General features: G+C 45.5%; 1 protein-coding gene across 2 annotated transcripts in view; it reads right to left on the bottom strand.

Moving 5' to 3' along the window:
* Grb10 (growth factor receptor bound protein 10) overlaps positions 1 to 26,007 on the bottom strand; it is a 105,339-nt gene that overhangs the window by 21,094 nt on the left and 58,238 nt on the right. For both annotated transcript variants that reach the window (XM_032917145.1, XM_032917144.1), the window contains exons 3-5: positions 17,350 to 17,575; positions 14,025 to 14,178; positions 2,659 to 2,823 (exon numbers count right to left, since the gene is read on the bottom strand). In XM_032917145.1, the coding sequence (XP_032773036.1) occupies positions 2,659 to 2,823; positions 14,025 to 14,178; positions 17,350 to 17,549 (519 nt within the window). In that variant the 5' untranslated portion in view covers positions 17,550 to 17,575. The remainder of the gene's footprint in view (positions 1 to 2,658; positions 2,824 to 14,024; positions 14,179 to 17,349; positions 17,576 to 26,007) is intronic.

Genomic DNA, 26,007 nt, shown 5'->3' on the forward strand with positions numbered 1-26,007 from the left:
GGCATGGAAGAATCCAGTCATGAAATGGTTTGGCCTTCTTCTACAAGACTGAAAACAAGCCATAGTTTCCAGGTCCTATTCAAATCCATCCTAGGGAAAGGGAATACAAATCTTGGGAGGCTAAAAAACATTCTACCTTTTCCAGTTGATGGGGATGCAGTCTTTAGGAGATGTATTTAAACGAACAAAAACAACTATACGAGCCCTATCACCACCACCAACGACAAAGCTCTACCAAAGACCTCACCTCAGCAGCATGGAAAAGGCAGTCAGAGGGCCATGGTGGCGTTCTTAATTGTGACTGCCTCCTGCCTGGCAGGCTGCTCCTCGTGTTCCTACCTTCCCTGAGAGGCTGGGCTCACGGTTGAGCAAGAGTTGCAATCCTAGGCAGCTCTGCTTCAATCAAGGCTGCCTTTGCCTGCCTGCCTGCCTGCCTGCCTGCCTGCCTGCCTGCCTGCCTGCCTGCCATCTTCTCACCCCTGAGGTAGGAATCAATCACTTCAACAGCCTGCTCATGCCCTTGCTAGCACTGGTGTAACTGCCTCTGGGCTCTCTTCTCCCACTTGTCTGTAGGGGGACCTGGGGCTGAGGCTGATGACAATGGTGACACCAGCAATGACACGCAGCATGACTGGCTGCAAAACTCCCTGGGTGGGGAAACCCTAGCAGGCTGCTCAGACTGGAGTGTTCTCTGGGTTCTGACCAACTTTCCATTAATCTTTGTCCCCAACTGCTGCCATCAGCTGCCTGTTGATGTCCTGATAAACTACCTCCAGGGGCACAGGTCTCTGCTCCCTTCCCCAGTTCAGATGCTTGGAAGGATGGCTGCATGGAAGGGAGTCAAGCCAGCACTAGGGAGGGTGCTATGGCACTGGGCATAGGACCTATGTGCACATCCTCTTGTAGAAAGGACCACTACTGCTCAGCGCAAGGCAGCACGAGGCTGGGGAGAGGAAGGTCATACTTCTCTGGTCTTTGAACTCAAAAGTTGGGGTAGAGATGCTTCAGGGGTTTCAGGAAGGGTCCTTCTCTACGCAAGAGAAGCTAGGGGAATCCAAAGGGCCTCTCTACTCCTGCCACTCCCTGACTCAGAAAAATCTTAGGGTTTGCTTTCAAACCCTCTTTCACTTTTAAAGAAAAATACTCCTCCCTCTTCTGGAATTTATGCCTCAGTGAAAGTTTGCCTTGACCAGCAGAGCAGATGCCTACACACAGCTCACATGACTGACTCCGTCTAGGAACTAACACTTAATTCAAATCAAGAAAATATGTCTGTGGTCTCTAGGCAAGAACATTCTTTCTAAAATGCCTTAACATAAAAGAAACAGAAATTTGGAAAGTACAAATGCATTTGATATTCTGGTTTGCAGTGTACAGGGCCTCCTAAGTCAGTGAAGCTCTCCACGCCTCAGACTGGTCTTCTAATGCTCTTCCTTTCCTAAGCTTTGAAACATTTATGTGGTTACAGCAAACAGTGTCTCCTCCAGGAAAGTTATGTGGCGGTGAAGTATGTGTCTCATGTCTCCCCAAGTCTACTCGCCACTCTTCCTGCCCAGATCAGCCGTGGCTCCACGCTTCAAAGTCTGTTTTCAGCCCACTGCATTTTTCTTTAAACTCTTTCTTTTTCCCTCAAACGCTCCACAGCCAACCTCTCTCCCTGATCTATATATAGTCTGGGCAGTACAAACTAACACGTACTCTGTCACAGGTTTATCTCCACTGCTTTGAGATTCCTGCAAAAAGCCAGGCTGGCAGGACGGGGCAGTACGTGATGGGCAAAAAGCTAAGGCTTGCCTCCCACCCTGAACCCCAAAGCCTGTGACAGAGAACAGACAGAAAAGTACACATCTCCCGTTATAGACTCTAACTGACACACCATTCTTTGGCTATTTCTCCAAACTCCACAGGGCTTGCTGCCCGCAAGCCAAACAAGCTCCAAGACAGAACTCTGGAAAAACCATTACACACACCAGCAGTGTTGATCTGGGGAAAGGCTGGAAGCTACAGAAGGGACGTTTTGTGGCAAGTATATAAGGCACAAAGCTAATGCTGTGTGCAGCTCCATGCTCCCTCCACGGAATCTTTTAAAGGAGGGTTCTAGGTGAAGCATTTTGTGCCACACTGTCATATGTCCCTTTAGCAGACCTCTGAGCTGTGCTGGGGCTCATTAAGGAATCAAGTAAGGGTTGTATATTTCATAGGTCTGTGCAAGAGCCTGGGCCAAGAGCTCCTGGGAGCAGCCTGGGCCTCTTAGGCACACTGAACGCTCTTATTTCTTACTCAGGGTGGACACAGAAGGTTCTCTCAATAAGAGCAAGTTCTGGGCCCCCCGCAACTCATATTTCAGCAGGGTGAGAGCCATAATCTGGCAGCTATTTTCCATGGGAGAACTGTCCAGGGCACACATGATTCTGTGCAATCCTGGAAGGGGCTGGAGAGACATAATTCTATCCTGACATCTAGGTAGCTTCCTTAGCCTCACCTTCCTCATCTGAACCCTGAAGCACTATTTGACAACGAGGGGGACACACAGAGCCTGATGCTCCATGTATACAACTTTGGCAATGGTAAGAAGTTTTGGCATGACAGTTAGGGCTGGTTCTAAGCAGCAATTCTAGAATCAGAGGGAGCCACAACTCCCTCCACAAGTTACCCGACCTTTCTGAGCCTCAGCTTCTCCATCTGTGAAGTGGGATTCCGTGACACTGCATTCGCAGTGTCGGTTTGACACTGGTTCTTAGGTTGCCTCTTTGAAAATCTCGCAGTGGTCTTTGTCCACAGACCTGGACGGGTGAGTTTCGCCAGCTGAAAGCCTGGAGGGAACTTAGTAGAGAGATGGGGAGGGCTCTAAATACCTGTTCACCAGTACTCCCAATTCTTAGAAAGCAGACCTCAACTGGTTAAGATGCAATGGGAAAGCATCACAAACAAACAAACCAAATATTCAATTGCTTTAAAAACAAAACAGTAATGTGAAAGAGACCAGGCACAATTACGTCAACAGAATAAAACTTTTTGAGGGGGATAGGGATGGGGGTGCTTTTTTTGCTGTATTGGCCCACTACACACACTGCTGTGAGGGCCCTGATGAGGATAAAATGTTCCATTGTGCTGTCATTTCTTATACATTCACCATATAGAGGAAGAAACAAAAGCCCCTTTCTCTACAGACCTAAAGGAAGGTGTTTAGGAAGAGGGTATTGGGGCACGTCTGCTCCGTGGCCCCAGGCTGTAATCTGGGATGCCTGGCTTTCTGTCTTCATGGTCCCCAGCAGGTGAACAGTGTGGGGGTCTTTTCGGCCTCTCAGTCTTGGCATAGATTCTTACCACAGCTTCCTGTAATAGACCTTGCTGCTGCTGGCTGGAACCTAAGGAATCCTGTTACTGAATTCAAAGATCTTCCGACTTTGGCAGCTAAAACCCTGCCAGCAGCTCACCTTATAAAAATAGAAAACAGGACACTCGAAGCTCTGTGCCTCCCTGTCCCCCCTCACCAGCTGTCTACACTGCAAGATGTCCCTAAGTAGACGGCCTGGTCCCTGGGGGCACACAGGCTGGTGCCCACTCTTCCTAGCACTGCACAGGACCTGCAGCAGTGATGGCAGCCAAAGCAAAGGCTTTGGGAGCCTCAGTTGTCTTTATTCGTAGTCTCTGTTTAAATCACCCCTAGATCAAAAGATCTTGAGGCTGGATGCAATCAGGACCAGAGGAGCTCTGGGAAGGGCATGCATGGGACACTCAGGGAACCCTACACTGAGGTCTGAGCAGTGACTATTATTCTGAGACTGCAGGGCCGAGAGAGACAAAGGTAGAACGGTCATGCCGGAGCAGGCAGAGGAAAGCTGCCTCAAGGGAGCTGGTGTCACCCCAGCCTCATCAGAAGCATTCTGGAGGATAGCCAGTCCTGGGTCCAGGGTTTGAACCTAGGGCTCTCTGCTCTAGTTGGCCTTTTTTCCTACACCAGCTAACTAGCTGTTCCTCAGCTCTTTGAATCCTTCTTGTCAGAGAGGCTCCAAGACTTTAGAGCTGAGATGTTTCAAATACCCACAAACAGAGGAATGGGGGACTACCCCATGACTTGAAGTTTCAGGATGAATATGATGGGCTAAACTAATTTTAGTAAAAAAGAACTGAATTTAATTGAGTCTTCTGGAGCTTTAAGTTTGTCTCTGAGAACTGAAGCAGAAGCACAGGATTCAATGGCAATGGTCACGGTGGCTCTTCCACCAGAGGAATACACAGCCCTGCTTGAATGTTAACTTCAGCTTCCTCTGAAAGGGTCTCACTGGCTGAGACTGCCCTGCACTGGTTTTACTTCAGCCGACAAGCTTATGTGGATGAATGGATTTTGTTTTACTTATCTGTGTATTTACCTCATCTGAGATGCATAAACTCTGCTATTTTGACAAAACTGATTTTTATATTTTAACACCAAGTCATATCAAATTAAACTGAAAGCTACTTAGGAAAAAAACCTGTTAGTGACCCAAAGACAAATCAAAACAAGGCTCCCTTACCTTTGTGGCCCCTAGAGCTGCCTGGGACAAAGGACAGAGAGCACTCTAAGCTACGTGAGGTGTTCTGTGAGTGTGGGCCTGTGATAAACATTCAGTTACAGACATGGCACGGGATTAACAGCTCATAATAACAAACAATAACAGCTCTTAATAAAACAAAACAATTCTGAGGAAGTACTGTGGTGAAAAGTATTCAAGTAAGTCATTGCTCTTAAAAATATTCGATTTACTCTTACCTGTTCAGTTACAGAAAGTACTTTACAGCGTCTCTGTCATTCCCAAGTGGCCAGGATCACTGTTATTGGGCTTTAGAACTCTTATTAAATAAAACAAGGGTTGCTTGAACTCAAGAATTGTGATACCAAAATATACAGTCACGTTTGCACATGAACATATGAACATACCTGTACAGTAGCAATATGCACACATATATCCAAATACATACATATGCATAAAGATAATGACTAAAGACAAATACATGTTAGCTTTATATAGAAATGACGTGATTCGCCTATCAAAGTGGAAAAGTACAGTAAGGAACAAAGGGGAGATAAACTCTGCTAATCACCGACAGTTCACAGACTCGCTGTGACAACATTCCTGTGAATATGATATTTATAGATAGAAACCCTGACAGAATTGTAAGCAGACTGCACACACACTCAGGCCGGGCTGTCCAGCCTCACATTACATCAGAGACACTTTACCATGTCATCATGCGTCTTCGCTGCTTCAGAGCTTACAAGGCATCAAGAACGAAGAACTCTCCCACGCTGCCCCCTGCCCCCCTGCTTTTTGTTCTTATTATAGATTAGAATTGTCTTCCAATATATATCTCAGTGCATATGTTTATTTTCTTAAGATGGATTGCTTGACATCATGCCTTGCTAAGACATCTCTCTATTAGGCTTAAACATTTCTCAAGGACTTAGTTGGCTAGACATTTTGGGTAAAATGCTTAGCTGTTGAGGAACAAGCAAATTTGTGGACACACCCATCTGTCATCTCCGGATTTTCAGTTTCCCCAATGCCCTAGGTATTTCCCCCTGGTGTCCACTTGTCACATCTGACAGAAATTGTGGTGCAGCATGAACTTTCAGCCCACATGTCCTAGACATGTCCTAGACTTTGCTGCCTGCTGCATGTGTCAACCCTTCTGACCGGATGTTCTTAGCAGTACAGTTAGAACGGTTCAACACTCAGGGTATCATGCAAGCAGTGTAAAAAAGTACCTTACAAAGAGTTTGCACTCAGCGAATGATTTCTGACACTCATTGAACATATTAATCGATACCATACACACCCTCCCAGATGGCTGTCACAAGGACTAAAAATCAGGCAACCCAAGCAAAACTTGCCACTGAGGACACCATTACAACGTCTTCTGGCCTGCTGGACAGATGAAACTGCTGGGGAGAAACTCAAACCAAGAAATAACAGTGTGTGCCCTATTTCCTTTAAACCAAGGGAACAAGGGTCTGTTGAGCAGAACCTCAGAAGGCCAACCTCAGAATGAACACAGACCTAAAACTAATGGTGCACATTTTACTGCCTTCTTCCAAGTGGTTGGTACTCAGAGTCAAATGGGTTTCCAGGACAGATTCAGATGCAAATGACACTGCCTCAGATCTCTTGGCTTGTCCCCTTGCTCCAGATGGGCTCAGTAAACATCGTCTAGAGAGTCTTGAAACTACAGAACAACTAAGCAGCATGGTGGACTGTCTGCTCCTCTGCCTTCACATCCCAGGCCACGGTCGGCCCAGAGTCTCAGTGATGAAAGGCTACTCGTAGGAATCTAACAGAACCAGGCCAGGGGCTAGTCCCATCAAACCACATGACTGTCTAATTCATGGACCCCACTTGGACAGAGCTGTACCCCATCAGGTCTCTTACTCTGTAGAGGGTAGACTTTCTCTTCTGGGACTTTTCTGAGGTCTGAGAGCCCTGAAGAGCTCTGGCTGTTCAGTAGAACGTATCCAGACTAGTTCAGGGGACGGGTACCACTAAAGAGATGCTCAGACCCCTCGGTCACCAGGTCTGCCATGCCAGGATACTGTCCTGTGCACCACTCCCGGAGATGCCTACTGGGACCACATGCTCAAAGGCTTCCTGACCCCATCTTCCTCCCTTTCTCTGCTCTTCAAGCTCTTCCTCCATCCTCGTTATGCCTCTCCTCCACTCTTTAAACAACTTCATTCCTTGTATTGGGGAATATACTTAGAAACCAAAAGCAAAGAGAAAGTGTCAACTGTCTTATTGTTACAGTTTGAACTGAGTGTCTCCAAAGGTCCCTGTGTCCAGGACTTGGTCCTTAGACTGGTGAAATTTAGAGAATGGAAGCTTTGGGTGGTCAGTCACTGTGGGCAATGTCTTCAAGAAGACATTGTGGAATTGAGTTCTTCCTCTCAGTGCCTCCATTAACAGCAGCACCCCCACACCAACAGGGCCGTGTGATCTTGGACCAGACCCTCCATAACTGAATCAAAATAACCTTTCTTTTTATCTTTACAGGTTTGTGCCTCAGGTCTGCTTTGCTGTAGTGGTGGCAGGCTAACACATTTATTGTTAAAACACTGTTTTGTCTTGACTCAATGATCAGAACTCATATTTATATTCCAGAGTTACATGAAAAAGGAAATACTGTCGCTTCCCCTTTCAAGTATTTATGATATTGCTGCCACTGATCTGGTTCCTTTCCAGGGCTCAGTGGAGAAAGTGGGGACGGTGTGAACAGAAACACTCCCAGGGATAAAAGCCGAGGAATGCACTGCTCATGTAAACGAATCCAAGACGCGAGGACACTAAAACCGTTAGGAACCTACCGCTTTGATTGAGCACAGCATGTCTGTGTATGAAATTACGAGAAGGAAACTACTTTGAGGTAAGGTGAAAGATAAACAAGTAGTCATTTGCATGTAGTTCTCTAGAGAACCTGAAGACATGTAATTATTAACCTCCAGATGAGGTCAACATCTGTGTTCTCTTTCCTAGAAATGTGGAGACTTGGCACTCGTGGCCAGAGAGAGTGTTTACCCCATTCCCTCTACTGAAGACACTCAAAATACCCTGCTTGCTTCCCTCCAGGGATTCTTATCATTCTTATGTTTGTTCTGACTCCACTCAGGCTGGTTAAGAGGGTGAGGTGAATGTCTGGGAGACAAGTACCCAGACATAGATGAGGGCGGAGGGAGAAGAGAGGAGGGAGGTGCCATGCTGGGAAAAGACACCTCACAGCACAGGCGCAGATGTGAACAAGGGCGAGTCTCAGCCAGCAAGGCAGTTTTATACTTAGCCTAATGCCTGCCTCTAGAGTGCAGAGGCTAATTAAGGCTCGGTAGTGGTGGTGAACACTTCCCAGCTGTACGGGATACCCTCAGCTAAGACAAAAAGCTTTCACCTCTGTTCTAAACCAGGAGGAGCCAGCAGAGGTGCGGAGTGTGGGAAAACACATTCTTAGTTGCTCATAGGGCCTACCTTAAATGTGTGTAATTTTAAGTTTCTTCAGTCTGGGGACTACTTGCATATGCACAATGAGGTTACCTGGGGAGGACACTGAGTCTAAATGTAAAGTTTAGTTTCAAGAGAGGACTAATCTTTAGCCTGAAGGTTCTTTTATATAATAAAACAGTAACTTTAATTAATATGTTAATAGTTTAATGAAGTAGCGAAAGCGGAGTGCTCCATTTGTGGCCTCACGTTGGAGTCTGAGGCATTTCAGATGCCTCTTTTGGATGAGAGATGCTTAGCCTGCGTCTATAAAGAGCAGACATTCACATGCTGTGGGTGTAACAAGCTGCCTCCCCACCCCCACCCCCACACTGGGTTCTAATGCTAACACAGGGAAGAGTGCTCTTTGAGGGCAAGCGAGATGGCAAGCCCAGCCACTGCAAAAGGGATGCGAGCCTGTTTTCTGGTGCTGAAATAGAACTGACCAAAAGCAACTTGGTGGGGAAGGGGCTACTTGACTTATAACTAACTCCAGGTCCCAGCCTGTCACTGTGGGAAGTCAGGCAAGAGTTCAGTACAGGAACAATGGAGGAACATTCACTCAGCCAGCTTTCCTTATAGTTCAGACCCATTTGCCTCTGGACGGGGCTGCCCAGGCATGGGCCAGGCCCTTCGACATCAATCACCAGTTAGGACAATCTCTCACAGACATGGCCACAGGCCAATCTGATCTGGGCAATCTCTGAACTGAGCTCCCTTCAGATGACTCTGGGCTGTGTCAAGTTGACAGCTGAAGCTAACTAGGACAGAAGCTAATCAGGTAAAAAGTTCACTAGCTGGCGACGTTCCCATTTTCTAATGAAATTTAAAGCCGAACCATCAAGTAAGAATTCGCAAATCAATTTTCCCAGGAAAATGATTTCTGGTTTCTAGCAGCCGCAGAGGCTTTTTTTTCTTCTTCTTTCTCTCTCTCTCTCTCTTTTTTTTTTTTTTTTTTAAAAAAAACTCACCAATGTTCAAAAAATAAGCCCTTCCCCTTGCTGGTCTCTGATTCTGCAGAAGGATCTTATCACCTTAGTCCCTGTGCAGGGAAGGCACAAACTCATTCCTGTAGCTAAAGGCTGGTGGTTCTTTCCACAAGATAAAATTTAAGGTTCATGTTTGCAGTACTCTTTCAAGATAAGAGAGATCTGAGGCTGTAGTAATCAGCTAGGCTTCTCAAATTTATAGAATTTATATAAGATATTTATAGTGCAGAGAAACACTAGGCTGGGATTTCACACGAGATTCCTGGGATGACTTCCTGTCTCATTTTTAGCCAAGCACATGGTCGGCTCTAGGTCACGACTCCCTGCTGGGATTGCATCATTTGTTCAGAGGCGAACAGAGACATGAAGGTACCGTCACGTCGTCCAAGCAAGAGGGACTGTGCTCAGGTTCCAGAGGCTGTAAAGCTTGGGGCTCTGAGCGCTTAGCAACACCACCAGTCAGCCGTGACGGTCAGGGCAGCCTTTACTTTTATCTTGGGCAGGCTCTGTGGGAACTGTTTTTATGTGAGTATTTTTATAATATGTAGTATCTAATAAATACTTAAAATATGTAAAGTTTTTTTTTTTATTTTTTATAAAAACCTTCAAAAAGCTCTAGGTTAACTTGAGTTTTCTTTGTTAACTTTTTCAGGTCCTCTGAGACCAAGTAGGAAATGTGAATTCCCAAGAACGTGGGGGAAAATGCAAAATTTCCCAAACTGTGGAATACTGGAGTCTTGTACTCGCTAGACAAATCCTGCACCACAGAACTACATCCCCAGCCCAAGCTAGCGGTTCTGCCTGGCTGCGTTTGGTGTTCACATGGGTGCTCCTACTGAGACAGTGCAGGGGTGTCCAGCTTGTTCTGAGGCTCAGGTTTGCTGTGGCACCTACTTCAGTAAAGGTCTTACGTGTGAGTGGTCTCAGATACAAATTTTATCCTTTTGACATTTTAGTTACTGACTGCAAAGTGGCCTTGCCTTTCTTGGGCCTTGGCTGATGTTTGAGCAAGTCTCTGGTGGTCTGTTCTATTTCACAAGAGGAGAAGAGGATAAAATAAGTGCCCACAGCGGCAGCTGTGGCATTAATTAGGTCTTGTATCAAATATAGGAAGTAGCTGCACTGTGTCTATATTTTCCTATGTGCCGAATTAATATCTGAAAGACAAGGGTCAGTGACACCAGCCTCCTCCAACAGACAGGGAGCTCGGGCTTCCCAAGGTGCTGCTGCTCTGAAGGGGCCACCAGCCCTGTCCTAATGTGAGTCTAGGCTCACCCTCCACACTGGACTTGCCTCTTAGTACAGAGGAGACAGCCACCAGGCAGGGCCTCCCTGGAGAGGTGTGAGTGAGTGAGTAGGAGGTTAGAGGAAGAAGAGAAGGGTGTGCCAAGCAGAGGGTTTTATCTTCTGACGCGGATGAGCTGACATGTCTTACGCCAGGCTACCATAGGATATTGCCATTGTCTCTGTCTCACTGGGTATCTCCATCTCAGCTCTGGCTGCAGCCCGGGGACTTCTGTGAACTACAATTGTCTCAGGATGGGGCACCTGAACTCAAATTAAACCTCGGCTAGGTCTAGGTCGCCATACTTCTGACCTCAGGAGGCACCAGATGACACGACATGCTGTGGAGGGTGGAGGCACCGAGAGGAGTGACCGTGTGAGCGTCTACTCTTCACATGGTAACCATGGCCAGACTTTCCCACTAGACCAAGGTCTCAATGGCAGTGCACTCACGGGATGCAGGTAAAGCCTGGGAAGACCCCAGTGGCCATCGGTAAATGCAGGAGTAGAATCCTGTGTAAGGCCATCAGTTCAGTTCCAGAAAATTAATTTTAAAACTAGGCGAAGAGAGAAGACCTGTTTGGGGCTGAGGCCGTATTTGTGCACCATTAATGATGGGCACAGAATATGAGACTAATAGTGTTTAAAGAGCGAAAGGGAAACACGCTAAGGAGTCACTATGTGGTCACGGGAAACTTGACTGGTTGAAGGAGAAGCCTGCCATTGCTGAGCCTGTTATGAATTCAGTAAGGTCCCGTCTACAGCACTACCTAACATGAATCAGACCTCCTGTTCCGAGTTCCCTTGTCCTCCATACTTCTCAGAAGTTCTGCCCTTGAACAGTACAATCCAGCAACAACTTATGTCCGCTGTGTCAGTACACTCCAGACAGGACCTCAGTTTTCCCTGTCACCACTGCATGTGTTCAAGCACCTGGCTCACCCACTGAGGTGGAAAGGCTGTGCTTAATGACAGGCCCGATTTTGGTTACGCCAGCTCGGCCTACAGAGACAGTGTATAAGTTCCACATCACAGAACAAGGTCAGGGCAGCTTCTGCTTTCTGCCCCAGATATCCTACTCCATCAAAGTTGTGTCCTCATGAAGGAAGCCAGCCAGGTTTGGTTTTCTGCAGCTAAATATATCCTGACAGTGGCTGAGACAACTTGGAAATCCATAAATCCAGAAGCTATGTTAGTGCCATTGTCATCTGTAACTATGTCAGTCCTCAGTGATATGGGGTCCCTCACGTCCTTCCTAATAAGGCTGTCCCACCAGGCTGCTGAGTACACGGCCCCAGACAAGTTACACTCAGGGCAGTGTCTGTCGGATGGTAACAAGCTGGATTTAGCTTACTCTACTCTCTGCACAGCCCCTGTCTGTATGGGATGAGAAGCAGAACCGGGGAGCACTGTTGTTTGCAAGAGTGGGGCTGGGGGTCTTTTCTGTCCCCTGCAGAGTTTCCCTCCTGTGCTTCCTTGAGTCTTGGGGCTGCCAGAACCAGCTGCTTACTGAGTTTCCATGAGGCATTTTGTGAATCTATGAAGGAGCCAGGCTAGTGCTGCAGGGCGACCGAGCGTGGCAGCGGCCCCCAGACAAGACCACTGGAACCTTTGGTAGCAGAGCTGCATGTGCCCACACGGCACTCTGCAGTGCTCCAGGTCTTTGGTGTTCAGCATGTGGTCACTGGGATGGGCTTGTGGAACTGTCCCATGCAGGGAAGCGTGTCCACTCACATCCTCACCTTCCTAGGAATCAGTACTAGGACTCTAATGCCTAAGATGAGCAACAAGTCCACACCCCAGCATCTCTCTCAGGGTTGGGGTCCAAACACCTATGCCAGGACACTCTTGCCCCATTAAGGAGCCATTGAAAAATCCCTGGAAAGGAAACTCAGAGGGAGTGGAAGGAAGGCCTCTAACTCGCCGAGATGGGACAAAAAACACAAGAAAGTAGGATAGGGCTTCTGTGGAAGAAGAGACTCAGAAAGAGTGGGATATTGACAAAATTATACAATTTACATGCATGAGGTTATCAGAGAATAAATACAAAATAAAACTAAAAACAGCCACAAAGAACAACAGCCTTCCCCAAGTGAGAAACACCCTCCCTGCTCTCACTGGTCCCAGTTGGCTTGAGGAATCTGACGACAAACACACCAGTGCAGTGTTCTCATGAAGAGCCAACTCTGATCCCAAGAAAAACACGAGCAGGCAACATTCCCGGGTTTCCTTATTCTTACAAATTTGGACAATCGGTGGGGAGGAGGCTTATTTTCTTGCCAGGCAAGGCGAGGGCCAGACAGTACTTTTGTGGTCTACTTCAGGACAGGAAACTTGTAAACAACCTCGGGGACAAACCATACACGATCATCAGGATCCTTACTCAAGGCAGAAGGTCACCAGGGAGGTAGACAGCCCAGATGCACTTCAGCATGTGACCCTGTGCGGAAGCCAGGACAGTCCTGGCTCTGAGACAAGGAACACTGACCTCACCTTCTAAGTCTGACAGTGCTGTAATGCGGGCGGCTCGAGAGGCGCTCAGGGGCAGCAGTGTTCCAAAGTCAGCGAGAATTAGAAAAAGCCTAGTGGGGAGCTGGTGCTGTGTGCCACCAGGCTGCAAAGAATGGGGCTTGCTGGCTCCCCTGTGTAAGAGAGCAGCGGAGGCGGGCAAGCCGGAGGAAGAGTGGCTCTAGTGGGAAAACAACCTTTTAAATTGCAAGTGTGAAAGAGGCAGTCGTATGCTGACACCAGCCTCAGTTTCCTCCACTGTAGGAGATGGTGGCATCTGTACTGAATTTATAGGGCCAACCAGAGCAGTAAGTGAGCGCCATAGCAGCCTGGGCTGCGAGCGGAGCCTAGCCTCCATGTAAAGTCACTGTCTCGGTTAACATTCCCTGCCGCAGGCTGTGGTGTGCTGCTGGGCCATCCTGTTCCCAGTCCACTGCTCACCAGTCGCCTGCCCATGTCTCTGATAGGCTGAGTGGCTGTCACTGGGGAGTTTCTCACATGGGGGCAGTGACCAGCTCTCCACTGCATAGTACCACTTCAAAGGAGAAAGAAGGTTTAAAAGGACAGTTATCTCCTGAGTCAAGGGGCCATTCTTTGGCCTTGAGCAGGCTGCATTCGAAGTCAAGACCTCAAGATGGAAGCTCTGACTGCATCCCACACTGAAGAGTGCGCACGGAAGGGCCAGCGGTGTGCCACAGCAGAAGGGCTGGTTGACCCGGACGACCTGGTTGCACGATTTCTTTAAAAGAGCTAAAATCATCCTCAAGCATCAAATCATTAATTAAAAAACAACAGCAGTATCAACAACAACAACAACAACAACAACAAAACACAGTTAAGATTCTTTGAAACACAGTGATGCATTCCTCAGTCTGGCGAGAGGCTAAAGACACTTGGATGCTAAGCCCGAGGTCCTGAGTTCGATCCTCCAGGACCTGCATGGTGTAAAGAGAACTGACTCATGAAAACTGTCCTTTAATTATATATATGCATCATGGCACACATACTGTCTCTAAGAATAAATAAACACATAAATAAGTATATACACACAGTAATTTTTTTTTTTTTTGCAAAACCACCCTGATACATTCCTAACTTAGTAAATTGAATTTTAGCCAATGCATTAAAAGGACTCATGAGACAAAAGAAGTTCAGTATCAACCCAAAGAGGCCATCTTAGAACTTCCCTCTTTTCTCCACAAAGAAATGCATCACCGTGCTGTAGTCAGGGACCACTTACATGCTTGGCAGGAGGCTGGCTCGGAGGAGGAGGTAAGGAGCTAGGAGCAACTGAAGGAGGGCTCCCAGGGGCCCCCCCAGCGAGCTCCGGAAACGGATTGGGGATGGCCGGAAGAGATGAAGTCCGGAGCTGCTGGTCTTCCTCCTGAAGGCGCCTACAAGGAAGGAGTTAAAAACTAATGTGCCATGCTCGCACGCACTTGCTGGGTCTACACCCCAGAGAAGGAAATGCTGGGTTTCTATGGATGCTGGTACAACCATGCTCATGATGACAGCACTGTTCAAAGTGGCCCAAATCGGGAAGTAGCCTAACTGTCCAACCGTGAATGGGCATGTCTCTGTAATGAAATATCATGTAGCCTTAAAAAAAGAATTACTCAAAAAATAAGGGGAGGGAATTCTGACATATGCTGTAAGTGCAGAAAGACACATGCTAGAAGACTGCATCGTGTAGGTCATATAAAATAGTTGAATTCAGAAAGTAGAATGGTGGGGACAGAGAAGTGAGAGCAGGAGCTCCTGTTTAATGAGTACAGTTTCTGTTCTCTAAGATGAGAATATTCTGGAGACTGGTCATCAATCCCAATTGGTCACTTACACTTTAAAAAATGGCGACTATGCAACGTATATTTTGGGCTCAGCATACCATACTCTATTGGCATCTATCTGTTCAATGTGTACTTCGTACTTAAAAAGGTTTTGTGAATAAAGTCAGATTGAAGAGAACAGGACTTCCTGGTCTTTGAAATTAATACATATCTAACCATAGGAAGCTTCCTGTTTCCTCACCTGAACTGTGGAAATTATCAATTTATGAGCAAAGTGATTAGGACTACACTGTTTGGAAATCAACGCTTCCTATATCGTTCTTCCTAGAATGTTCTCACTACTCATTCTCCTCTGTATTCCTTGGTACTTATTTAGGGTCATCTTTCCTTCCTCCCCACTTTGGAAAATCCAAAGCTCACTAGTTACACCATTAAGCAAAGGATGATGAATTGGGTATAATAATGAAAATAGGAGAGAAATCAAGTTCAAAGTCAAAGCTAAAATGATAATAAATTCCCAGTTCTTTTCTTTGTAGAGTCCTACCAGCGACCTCCTGACTCCATTTCCCAGGGCTTACCGGAGAGACATTTCGTCCCACTCACCCACCAGTGAGGGAACATTACCAGTGTGTAGAGCCTTCCTTTCAGGATAGGCAGAGAAGGGGCCACTCATGGTCTGCTCAGGTCTGGCCCTCCTCTTATTTCAGCACACTGGGGAACTACCCTTTATATATTATCTTCAAATAATTTTTTGAATATTTTTACCATCTGATAAGATCATTGACCTATGAGCCTTCCTGGGAGAATTGGCTATTGGAAAAGTCACTGTGTGATCAATCACTGGCTTTACCATCCATTCTGACTTCCAAGGAAGACCTGCCTCGCCATTTTCGTATGGACCAGGAAATAGTGCTCTGACCTTTAAGATGCCAGCTCTCTCAGTGCATGGAGGGGACCTGTGCTGTGAGACCTGAGGCAGTCCTTCCTATAGCAGCCCATCACAGATCCTGGTAGCAGACCTGATCTTCCTGGAGCACTTTCAGCTTTAGCCTCTCTGATCTACAGAACCAGATGGGACTCTTCCTGATGTTCCAGAAGTTCACAAAAGCCTCCCTCTTTATTAGGGTGTACTGAAAGTTTATAAATTATTTCAATTGTTAACCTCATTAATCTTTTTATGCTATAACATTTCACAGATACTGCGCAGAGGTGTAATTAAGGGGCATTATGCAAAGATGAAGGCAATCCCCGACATAGAGGCTCACATCAAGAGGCTGTCCCTGAGGCTGTAGAGGGAAAGTGTCTGTGGAGAGGACCTGGATCCGGGGATGTCAAGATGGTTGTAGAACTGTGAGGACCTGGGAGGTGGAGGGGTCTGTGTTTCCAAAACCTTGCCTGGTCTTTTACTTGAAAGTAACTCTCTCCCTCACCACGGCCTTCCTCCTGCTCCATTAATTAGCCGTGGAATATATGGGCCTTCTGAAGACTTTTCCTTTATAACTGCCTCGACTTGGCTCACCCAGCCTGTGGGAATCTTTGGGAGCCCCCCCACAGTATGAACCCAGCATCCACATCTTTGGAAAGAGTAGATACCTAGGGAAAGATGGTTACTGAGGCTGAAGAAGATTTGAAGAACCCTTTTAGAAGTTTCTGGAAGCAGGGAGGTGGAACATCCCAGAGTAGGCAGTGATGTACAACCACCAGAACTGCAGCTGGACCGAGGCCGGGCAACAACCCAAGCACCGTCCACTGCACACACATCTGCGAATTCCCAGAGAGGCAGGAGCAAGCTTGTATTAAGAGCTCATCATTCTCGCTCCGTCGTGCAAGCCTGAAACTCAGGGGAGTCCTGAGACTGAGCCAGGCCAAGGCAGTGCTCTTCAAGAGCTGCCTTCTTCAGCTTGGTTTCATAAACCAAGATGGCTACAGGGCTCTCTATCTTCCCCTCAACAAAACCAAACTCCCTCAACTATGCGCTCGCTCTCCTTCGCACAACACCAGCCCCTCGTCTAATCTTCTGTGCTCCTGAACTCCACATAAAAGTCACGTGCTCACAGTGCAACTTTTCCTTTCTTCTATGTTCTAAACCTTTCTTTGCCCAGCTGCTGGGAAAAGTACAGAAGCCTTTTAAACCCGCTCCTTGCCTCCACTCTGCAGCCTTCTACTTTCCTATTAGCTTGAACTCAGCTCGGAGACCTGCCTCCTCCCAGGAAGCTCCCTCAAGGTCCCAGGACTCTCCTTTTCCTCACAGATATGCCTTTCTGCTCACATCAAATGCTCAGACGCTGCCCAGCACACCCGGGACCACTGAGGGCTGAACTTTGACTCTTTGAGGTCAGCTGGCAGAGGCATGACTTGAGAATCCTGACATACATGGTCAACTACAGCCGAGAGTATCATGACACCCACCCCACTTGCTTCCCTCCATCTCACCGCTTTGTGTCATCTTTACTATCACAGCAGGAAGAACAGGAGCCACTCATGTGACTTCATTAGTGTTATAATTATCCTGCCATACTATTAATTATTGTTGTACATACTATAGTACTAACTTATAAGTCATGCATCGTTATGATGTGTAGGGAGAACTACAGTAAACCAGGAGCTCAGGCCTGTACTCTGGCTTTAGGATTATGGATCATTTTCCCCAACATGATAGGGTGACAACTGTAGCTGCTGCTAACAGAAGGGTCTCATCTGACTTGATTTCACAGGTACTGCCCATCACCGATTGGAGAGCGGAGTGCACTGCCTCTGCAGACAGCACATGTGGCCCACCTGAGCGGTTGAATGTGCACAGGCTGCGAGCGCTGCATCTTCTGCTTCGGGGACGCCTGCGGCTGTCCCCGGGAGCTGGATGCTGACGGCTGGTTGCTGGCATCCTGGCCATTCTCAAGGAGTGGCGCAGTGTCAGTGTCAGACTGCATGTTGCAAGCTGAGTTAAGGCTTTCCACGGATGAGTTAATATCGTTGTTCATTAGGACTTGAAGCCCAAGAGCATGCTCTGCACATAAAAAAGGCAAGAGGCGAAAAAAAATGTCAGTCAGGGTGTAGAGTTCTACCAAAATGGTTACCTTTGATCAGGCCCTTAAACCAAACAGTATTCTAAAAATACTATGAAATCATATTAGTTACATACAATACATGGTAAGTCTGTGTGTATACATATACATGTATAGTTCAAAATGAAGTTATCCCACTTGGAATGATAATGCTTCCTTCAAACGCTATATATCGTCAAGGAAACACTGCAGTGCTAGGCACGGAACAAATCTCCTTTCGGGTTGTTCGTCAGGGGAGTCCAGGGCAATTCAGCTGTTGCAGCTGCTCTTGGCTGCCTTCTGGCAGTTAGAGGTAAGTCCCTCCCTACTGCTAAAGATACCATAGGGTTTAGACGTAAGACTGGAACACCCAAGCTGGGTCTGACTGGAAAGTCTCCTCCCTGAGGATTAGCTTTCACAATACCAAAAGGTGCTACAAAAGCTCCAAAGGGAAGAAGGTGGCCAAAGTCCACCCGGCTATGACACCCATGAAGCACAGCAATGGCCAGTACGGCAAGACATCAGCCGTGCAACAGTGGCACCCACATCAGTGGCAACCAATGACTTCTCTCGTTTGACTTAAGGCCAGTACTGGAAACCCACCCAGTTTCCCAGGGCAAGTGAGGAAATGGGTATTAGAGAAGCTTGTTTTACCTCACTTTACTATACCAGCATAATTTCTAATGGGATTCTATGCATCCTTACACCCACAGATAGCTATAGCTCTCGCCTCCTTGCAACAAATGGAAACCATTACAGAGAGCTTAGCTAGACCAAGTATAGAGAAGGACTGATCATGGGGTGCTCAGATATATCTACAACACAACTCTTGTACTTAAGGGACACTGAGGAAGAAGGGGCGGGAAGATGGTAAGGGGCAGAAGAGCAGAAGTCAGCAGTGAAGGTGTTTCCTAAAGTTGTCAACTTAACAACCGGACAAGAAGGGACCTAAACTGACTGCATCATAGCACGTCACAAGTTGTAAGATATGGCCAGCTGTGACCCCGCACAAGGCTGGGAGTCACAGAATGCTAGACACTCTCATAGAGGTCAATGCCTCCAAAGTGTAGGAAGAAAGAAGAGAGTGCATTTTGAACCTGCTTGTCATGCCCAGGCTGCTCCTACAGCCTCCAAGCCTGGGACAACAACCGGAGGTTTCTGCTTGAAGTCTCCTCAAGTCTAACACAGTTAGCAATATACCCACCCCTAGGGGCTGTGAGGGTGAAGTCAGGTGTGGCCTGTTTTCTAATGGAGTCTGGTACAGAAGAAGCAGCTCCATTTCACCTGTTCACAGAAAGGCAACTGGCCTATCAGCCAAGGAAGCATGCTTAAGGAATGACGTTACTTGCTCTGTTCCAGAAAACATCAGCAGTAGAGCGCATCTTGGATTTGAAAATAAATTTAGATGCTTGTTTGACCTGGACGATGAACAAGTGGGCTTGAGGATCTTTCTGGGTTTAGCTGGGCCAGTGGTCCTGTGGTGCAGTGCTTGTCTGGGGTGTGTGTGCACGAGGACTTTGGCCTTCAGCACTACAATGTCTTAGGGGCCTCTTGTTTCTTAAGACTAGAGGATGTGACAACAAAAGATACTAAAGCTCACTAGAGAATACCTGGCAAGGTGTACATTCCAGGGATTAGTATCTCTCTGGTGGGTGAAGGAACAGGGCATAATTATGAGACTATATAGGCAAAAGCAAAAGAACCTTGAAGGGCCCTGGCTTGGAGCTATACGAGAGACCCTGACGGAAGCTGAATAGTGGAAGTGACCCATGGTCCATCTAGGCTCCAAGGTCACTAGGAGAGACAACATAGCAGGTTGCTGAAAACAGTGGTGATGGCTCTAGCCGTCTGACTAGTGTAGCCACTGCTGGATAAGAGCAGAGACCTTGTGTGAGAGATGCTGACAAGCAGGGAACAGTGGGCTGTGCGCAAAGAGAGAAGTGGTTCGGTGCACACAAGCATTCAGATTGGTAATGAAGAGGAGAAACTATATATAGATAAGGTTAAGGAGGAGGAAGAGGATCGTGATACAGCACAGGTTCTGAAAGGTCACATATTAACCCTTCAGTTAGATACTAAATGGACAGAGTGCTGAATTGGTAATTAATAATGACCAAAAGCCTAGCATCACAGAGGGACAGCTGAGACAGCAGAGCACTTGCCCAGCTAGGTGCTGCCTGCGGGACAACGATCTAAGACTCCAGCAGGGCAAGAGGGGGTCCCACTTCAGAGTCTGCCGTCTTCTGAGGGGACAGGCCTCTTACAGGCCTCCCCAGAATAGCAGTAGAGCAACATTTATCCCACTTATAAAGGGAGGGAGTCAGAGGAGGCTAAGGAGGAGACCTCAGTGGGAACAGAAGTTACACTGTCGTTCACAAGTCTGGCACTTAGAGGAGAGTTCCAGAATACGTGCCTCCTGACACATCTACATTCAGGGCTAGTTAACATACTAACAATTATTTTGTTTTCCAAACAATTATTTTGTTAACAATTAATAAACAATTGAGAATTATCCATGCTTCTACCCACAAGTAAGCATTTCTATGCTGATAGATCATTTAAGAAGCAACATTGGGTGAAACGCAAAGTTCTCTATACTAAAGGATATGTGTGTGGGAGGTGGGGTGGGGTGGGGCTCAGGCCAGGTCCTATTCACTGACTGAAAGAACCCCGTGACTGAAAGAACCCCGTGCAAACCAAGTTTCGCTCCACGCAGAGCTACTTCCTAAGTGTTTAGACAGAAAAGAACGTTGTAAGACACCGAGCCCTATTTTTCCTGCTCTAGTCCTAGAGAAACCTACTGGCAGTGCGGTTCCTGGTCCGACAGCGCTCCCAGCCTCTGAGAATACGAAATGGCTTGGTCCGTGCTGGCAGATTAGCATTCATGGCTCTTTTTCCCTGCGCTTGCTGTAGTCTTTGGCTGTGCCGACCCCTGGTGGCAGTCCTTGGTGTCTCCTGCCCTATTTCTTTTTTTGGGAACAGGTAAATTCCTGGGTCAGTTCTCTGTTGTAAAGTCAAAGTCAAAACAATTCTGATACTGTTCAAATATCATTCATATAAAGCAGGTAGACTCTAGAAGACATAACACATGTACACAGATTGTTGTCCTCTCCTCTGAAGTGAACAATTTCTTCATCTGAATATACTTTATTGGGTGGTCTTTGAAAGAATGCCCAGTTAGTCTGATAACATTCAGTTATCAGCTTACAATCTCCACCAATCAAATGCAGCCACTGTACCTGGATTCTTCAACCTTCAAGCTTTTCAGAGCTGTGAGAATGGAAGTAAAGCCTCAAAGTCCTAAAATGGCTACTCAGAACCAACTGGAATATGTCCTGTGAGGATAACTACTAATTTATATGTTTGAATTTCTTTTAAAAAATTACTGACTTTTGAACTTCCTTAAATTCTAATGTAGACTAAAAATGAAATCTAAACTATTTTTAAACAGCTGATTCTCAATTTTATTTTTTAAGTACTGGAATAAGATATACTAAAATTATATTAGTTCTTTTTAGAAAATTATACATATTTATTTATGGCAAGGTGTGAATCACAGCAGTTGGGTGGAGGATAGAGGACGACTTTGAGGTTGGTTCTCTCCTAATTACAATGTGGGTTTTGGGGTTGAACTCAGGTTGTCATGCTTGGAGGTGTCTTTCCCCACTGACCAGCCTCACATTTGGTTCTTGTAAATTTTCTATAAACTTATATTTTTCTCAGTGAGGACCTTGTATGTCTTTTCTATACATGTGGGCAACTGCTAAGCTTCTGTGTTCTCACGAATCTGAGGAGAGCTACAATAACCCATTTGGAACTTCCTGCCAGTGGACAGAAGTGGAAGGAGACAGACTAATATGCTCTGATTGTCTACTCAATGCTAACCTGACGGAACAGGTTCCACAAGGGGACCCCTTTAGAAAGAATACCAGGAGAGAAAAGAAAACTGACTTTTATAGACAATTTTACCTTCAATGAATTTGTATGACTGTGTTTCCTGACAAACATGGCTGCCAAATCAAACTCTTAGTAGCGTCTCCCTTCCCTAAAGAGCCAAGTCCCAAATGGGCATGGACTTTGCCCCAAATATTTGAGGCCATCTGATCTCAAATTCACATCTCTTCTTGCTTCACTGTCATTAACAAACTCAAGGCTAGTTTTGTTTGGAAATACATGTAATTTAGTTAAATAAATTATCATTTTGTTCTTAAGCCATGACTGGTAAATAACTATTTCTCACAAGCCAAGTGAGGTGTGCTGATCTGGAAAGGGCAGAGAGGTGTTGGCAGAGGAGGCTCTCCCTCCCAGGCGGGCGTACCTTAGCACTTTAACAAATAACACACTTCTTGGTTCATAGCACCATCTAGTGTCTTTTTTACGGGAACTGGAGATTAACGGTGATTCTGGGTTTTCTTCACTGAATTATTTTGTCTCGTTAAAGACGGTTGCATTATGCATGTATGATGTATCCATTGTGATGGCCCAATCTTCACAGGAAGCCCCCACGCCCCTCCCCCACGCCTGGGACCATGCAGCGCCTTCCTCGTTGGGAAATGAGGAGCAACATAGGCAAGCTTGTGTGACTGTGACTTAATGACTGCGTCTCTGGGAAGGAAGAATTAAACAGTATGTCTACATGAGAAATTTCTGATTCTTCATTTTGGACCATGTTTTTGCTGCCATTTTCCTAGACTTGAGTCAGAGACATGGCATGTATTTGCTACCCTATGTCATCCCAACAAGGACCTTCTTCTCTAAGTGCCTTCTGTGCTTGGAAAATCTTTTGAAGTTCAGTTATATGCTACTTTATTTGTGTTTTCTGATTTGTCATTTCGTGGCAGTCACTTAAAAGGCTTGAAGACAGAAATGACTATCAACACTCTTTCAAAATACACTTGAAGCTAAAAACATGATCTATGGAACGAGACTTCACTACAAAAAATAATTTTTGGTACTGAACAACTGTCACGGTTCATGCTCCAATCTGAGGGGGTAGAAATCAATTTAACATGTGAGAAGTGTTACACTGGGAAGTTCTAATTCACTAATATTTTATTAAGCATATTTAATAACTAGGTGAAAGATGTTAAGATCCACTCTAGCTTTTCTGTTTTTTTAAAAAAGTAAATGAAGGTATTATTAGTGTCCTTTAAGACACTAATGGATTCAAGAACACAGATCAAAACATATTTGGGGGAACAAAATCTATACATCTACTTTAAATATTTGCAGATGATTTTTGTCATCTTTCTAAAGCAATGCAGTATAGCCTATATTAGTAGTTCTATAGAATTGTTTGCTATAAACAATCAACTAGTTCCTATTTTATATGCAAACAGAACACCATTTGGCTCTTGAAACACAAACATCTACAGTTTTAGTTTCTATGGGATCTTGAAGTCTATGTGTACAAATGAGAAAAATTATACATATCCAGAAAGAAAGCAAAGGGAGGGTTGAGGTGTCCAGAGTCTAGGGGCAGAGAGAGAGTTGATATTTGTGGGTTCAGAGTTGGAACTGGACAGAGTTTTGTGGCTAGACCTGGGTACCAGCTACACACCAATATGACTACTTTTGCTTTGTTTTTTGAGACATTGTCTGGCTATCTATCTCAGTCTCCTAAGTGTCTGGAATACAAGCATGTATAACCACACATGACTCTAATTTCCTACATTAAAAAATACTAAAAAAGCAATTTTAAATAAACTTAAGATTTTTAGATACCTTTGAACATGGCCATTTAAAGTCCCAGTTTCACTGCTTTCCTTGATAGGCCTCTGCCGGAATGAAGTCATACTCCACACTCACACTTCAGAGATGAAGCCTGCTCTAGCCTAATGTTACTGTACTCTCTCAGAGCTTGGTCACTCACAGCCCAGGGCTCGCCTAATCTGGGTTCTTGATCCTAGACCCTGGGCACTTGATCCTTGTGCACAGCATACCCCTAAGAATCACTTTATCCCAACCGAGAACCACTTTCCTAGCTGTTTTTTCTCAACTTTTCCAGCACTGCCCACTCAAACATGTCCCACCCCATGATGAGCACGAGGCAGATGGGCATGGATGCTGATCATGATGGCCATCATAGGGCTGGACTCATCAAAGTCAGACTTCAGAATGGCCTCAGGTGAACAGTAGTGACACCAGCATGGCCAGGGAGAAATGCCAGGAGGAATCCTTGAGAAAATCAGTTTAAGGAAAAGAGGAATACCCTAGTCAGGAGACAAAACAAGAACGGGAAACCCCTGAGGCAAAGGTGTGTGAGCAAATATTAAGGATGCTCAAGGGTACCTGACACTGTCTGTGGGGAAGCTCTCCAGGTTGTACTGTGAGCACTGGCTTATTATAGGGGCACAAAAATGCTGTCTGTTTCTAAAGTGAGTTACAGTTAGCATGGGGTCCTCTTCCTCAGAAAAATGAATCTTCAGTATAAAATTAATGTTTGATCAGTACTCAGGATAGTGGCAGGAAGCAGTTGTTCACTGTGGACACATCATAATGGCGTGTGCAAAGCTCTACTGCCAATAGAGCCTCAATCAATAGAACTATGGTAAACAGAAAGTTTGTCTACTTTATAGACAATTGGGGCCCACCATACCCCAGGGGCAGCTAAGTGCCATAGGCTAAAGCCTAGGGCAAATTAAAGTTGAAGCCAGGTATCTTGGTGGCTGTGCAACTGCAAGCTACTCTGCACCCTTGAAAAACAACAACAACAACAGTAACAACAACAACAACAGTAACAACAACAACAACAGTAACAACAGAACAATAAAAAAATGATTGATTGCTTTGTATTTTGATTCCTATGAGATTTATTTTTAAAACTATGTTTCAGGGAACTGTACAATAATTTCATTTTAAAAAATAAGGAAAGCTACTTATTTTACTCAATGATTCCATTTATTAAAACTAAAGAATTGGCACTGGGTGTTCAATAAGTGTCCCATGGTACAGTGTCCTTCCTCAGATTTTATAGGGTCCTCCCACAGTGTTCAAGGAAGCACCTGGACATGACTAAGTCTCTTCCCAGTTCTTTAAGGTGACTTGGATTCCGCACCAAAGACCCATACAACACAGCAAAGGAATTTTCCACTACCCAAATGTGTTAGCCCGCCAAATGGAAACCAAAGACCTGAGCTGCAAATTACATTGTAAAAGCACAGATACAGCCATGCAATTTCTATTTTTACTTTCAGAAGATACCTTGCATGTGTACACAAGCTACAAAATAACATTCCAAAAGGACAAGAGATAAACTGTATCTTCCTTACCAATTTAAACTGTTTCTTTTCAACCTTCTAATTTCAATTCCTACTTTTTCTATTACATCATAAATCAGGCAGAAGCCTGGATACAAGAAACTATATAAATAACTTGTCACTTTAGAAGGTTCCCATTTTCCATCAACCCTAAAAATATTAGTCTAAGAACACTGGACTCGAAAAAGGAAACTCAAGGTTATGGTCCAAAAGTCTGTCACTCATGGGTCTTGAGCTCTCAAAGAGTCAATGTTTTAAAACCAAATAAGACACTGAGGAATCTTTATCATCATATTAAATAGAAACACTGTGCATTCAAGAACTTAACTCTATAAATTCAAAATCTATTCACCTCCTCAATGCTGTTTCATTCACACATATTTAAGAGAGTACAAACTGCCTATCCATCCTCAGTTAAGGTAGTGGGTACAAAGGTTAAAATAGACCAGCTCTGTGTCTCTATACTATTCGTAAAGCATTTCGTATTTTTTTTTTTTTTTTTTTTTTTTTTTTTTTTTTTACAACCAGGCCTTGCGCTTCCTAGGCAGCGCTCTACCACTGAGCTAAATCCCCAACCCCGTATTTTTAAATGTTTACCAGAGAGAGTATTTGAGAAGAACATGTTTATCCTGACTTGAACATTATACAATGTATACATGTACTAAAACATCACATGGTAACTATAAATATGTGTAATACTTATGTCAGTAAAAAAAAAAAAAACCCACAAGCATTGGAAAAGGGTTAAGGTACTGAATATAAAGTAGCGGGGAAGGATATAACAATTGTTATTTTACAACTTTTGGAAAAGTAATTCCTTCTTTGAGTTAAAACCTGCTCTAGTTTAAGTGGTACCTATCAGGGTATGTCCAGTAGGAATGTGATCATGGACTCCCAACTGAAAGGGATGATTTTTGGCTTCAGCTTAGGGGAAGTGGGAAGGTACAGCAGGCTTGTATCCTCAGATGAAGGGATTCTTGGCAGAGTGAAGTTCTTGGTCTATAAACACACTCCAGAGGCCAGCACTCCTCCCAGCATGGGTCTACTCAGTGCTAAGGGAGAGAAGTTGACGCCACCTCTGTTTACAGGCCAGGCAGTCGTAGAAAGGGCACTCGGCTCTCAGAAGAGCCTCAGTG

The sequence above is a fragment of the Rattus rattus genome, chromosome 11 (assembly GCF_011064425.1).
Source record: "Rattus rattus isolate New Zealand chromosome 11, Rrattus_CSIRO_v1, whole genome shotgun sequence".
Taxonomy (NCBI): Eukaryota; Metazoa; Chordata; class Mammalia; order Rodentia; family Muridae; genus Rattus; species Rattus rattus.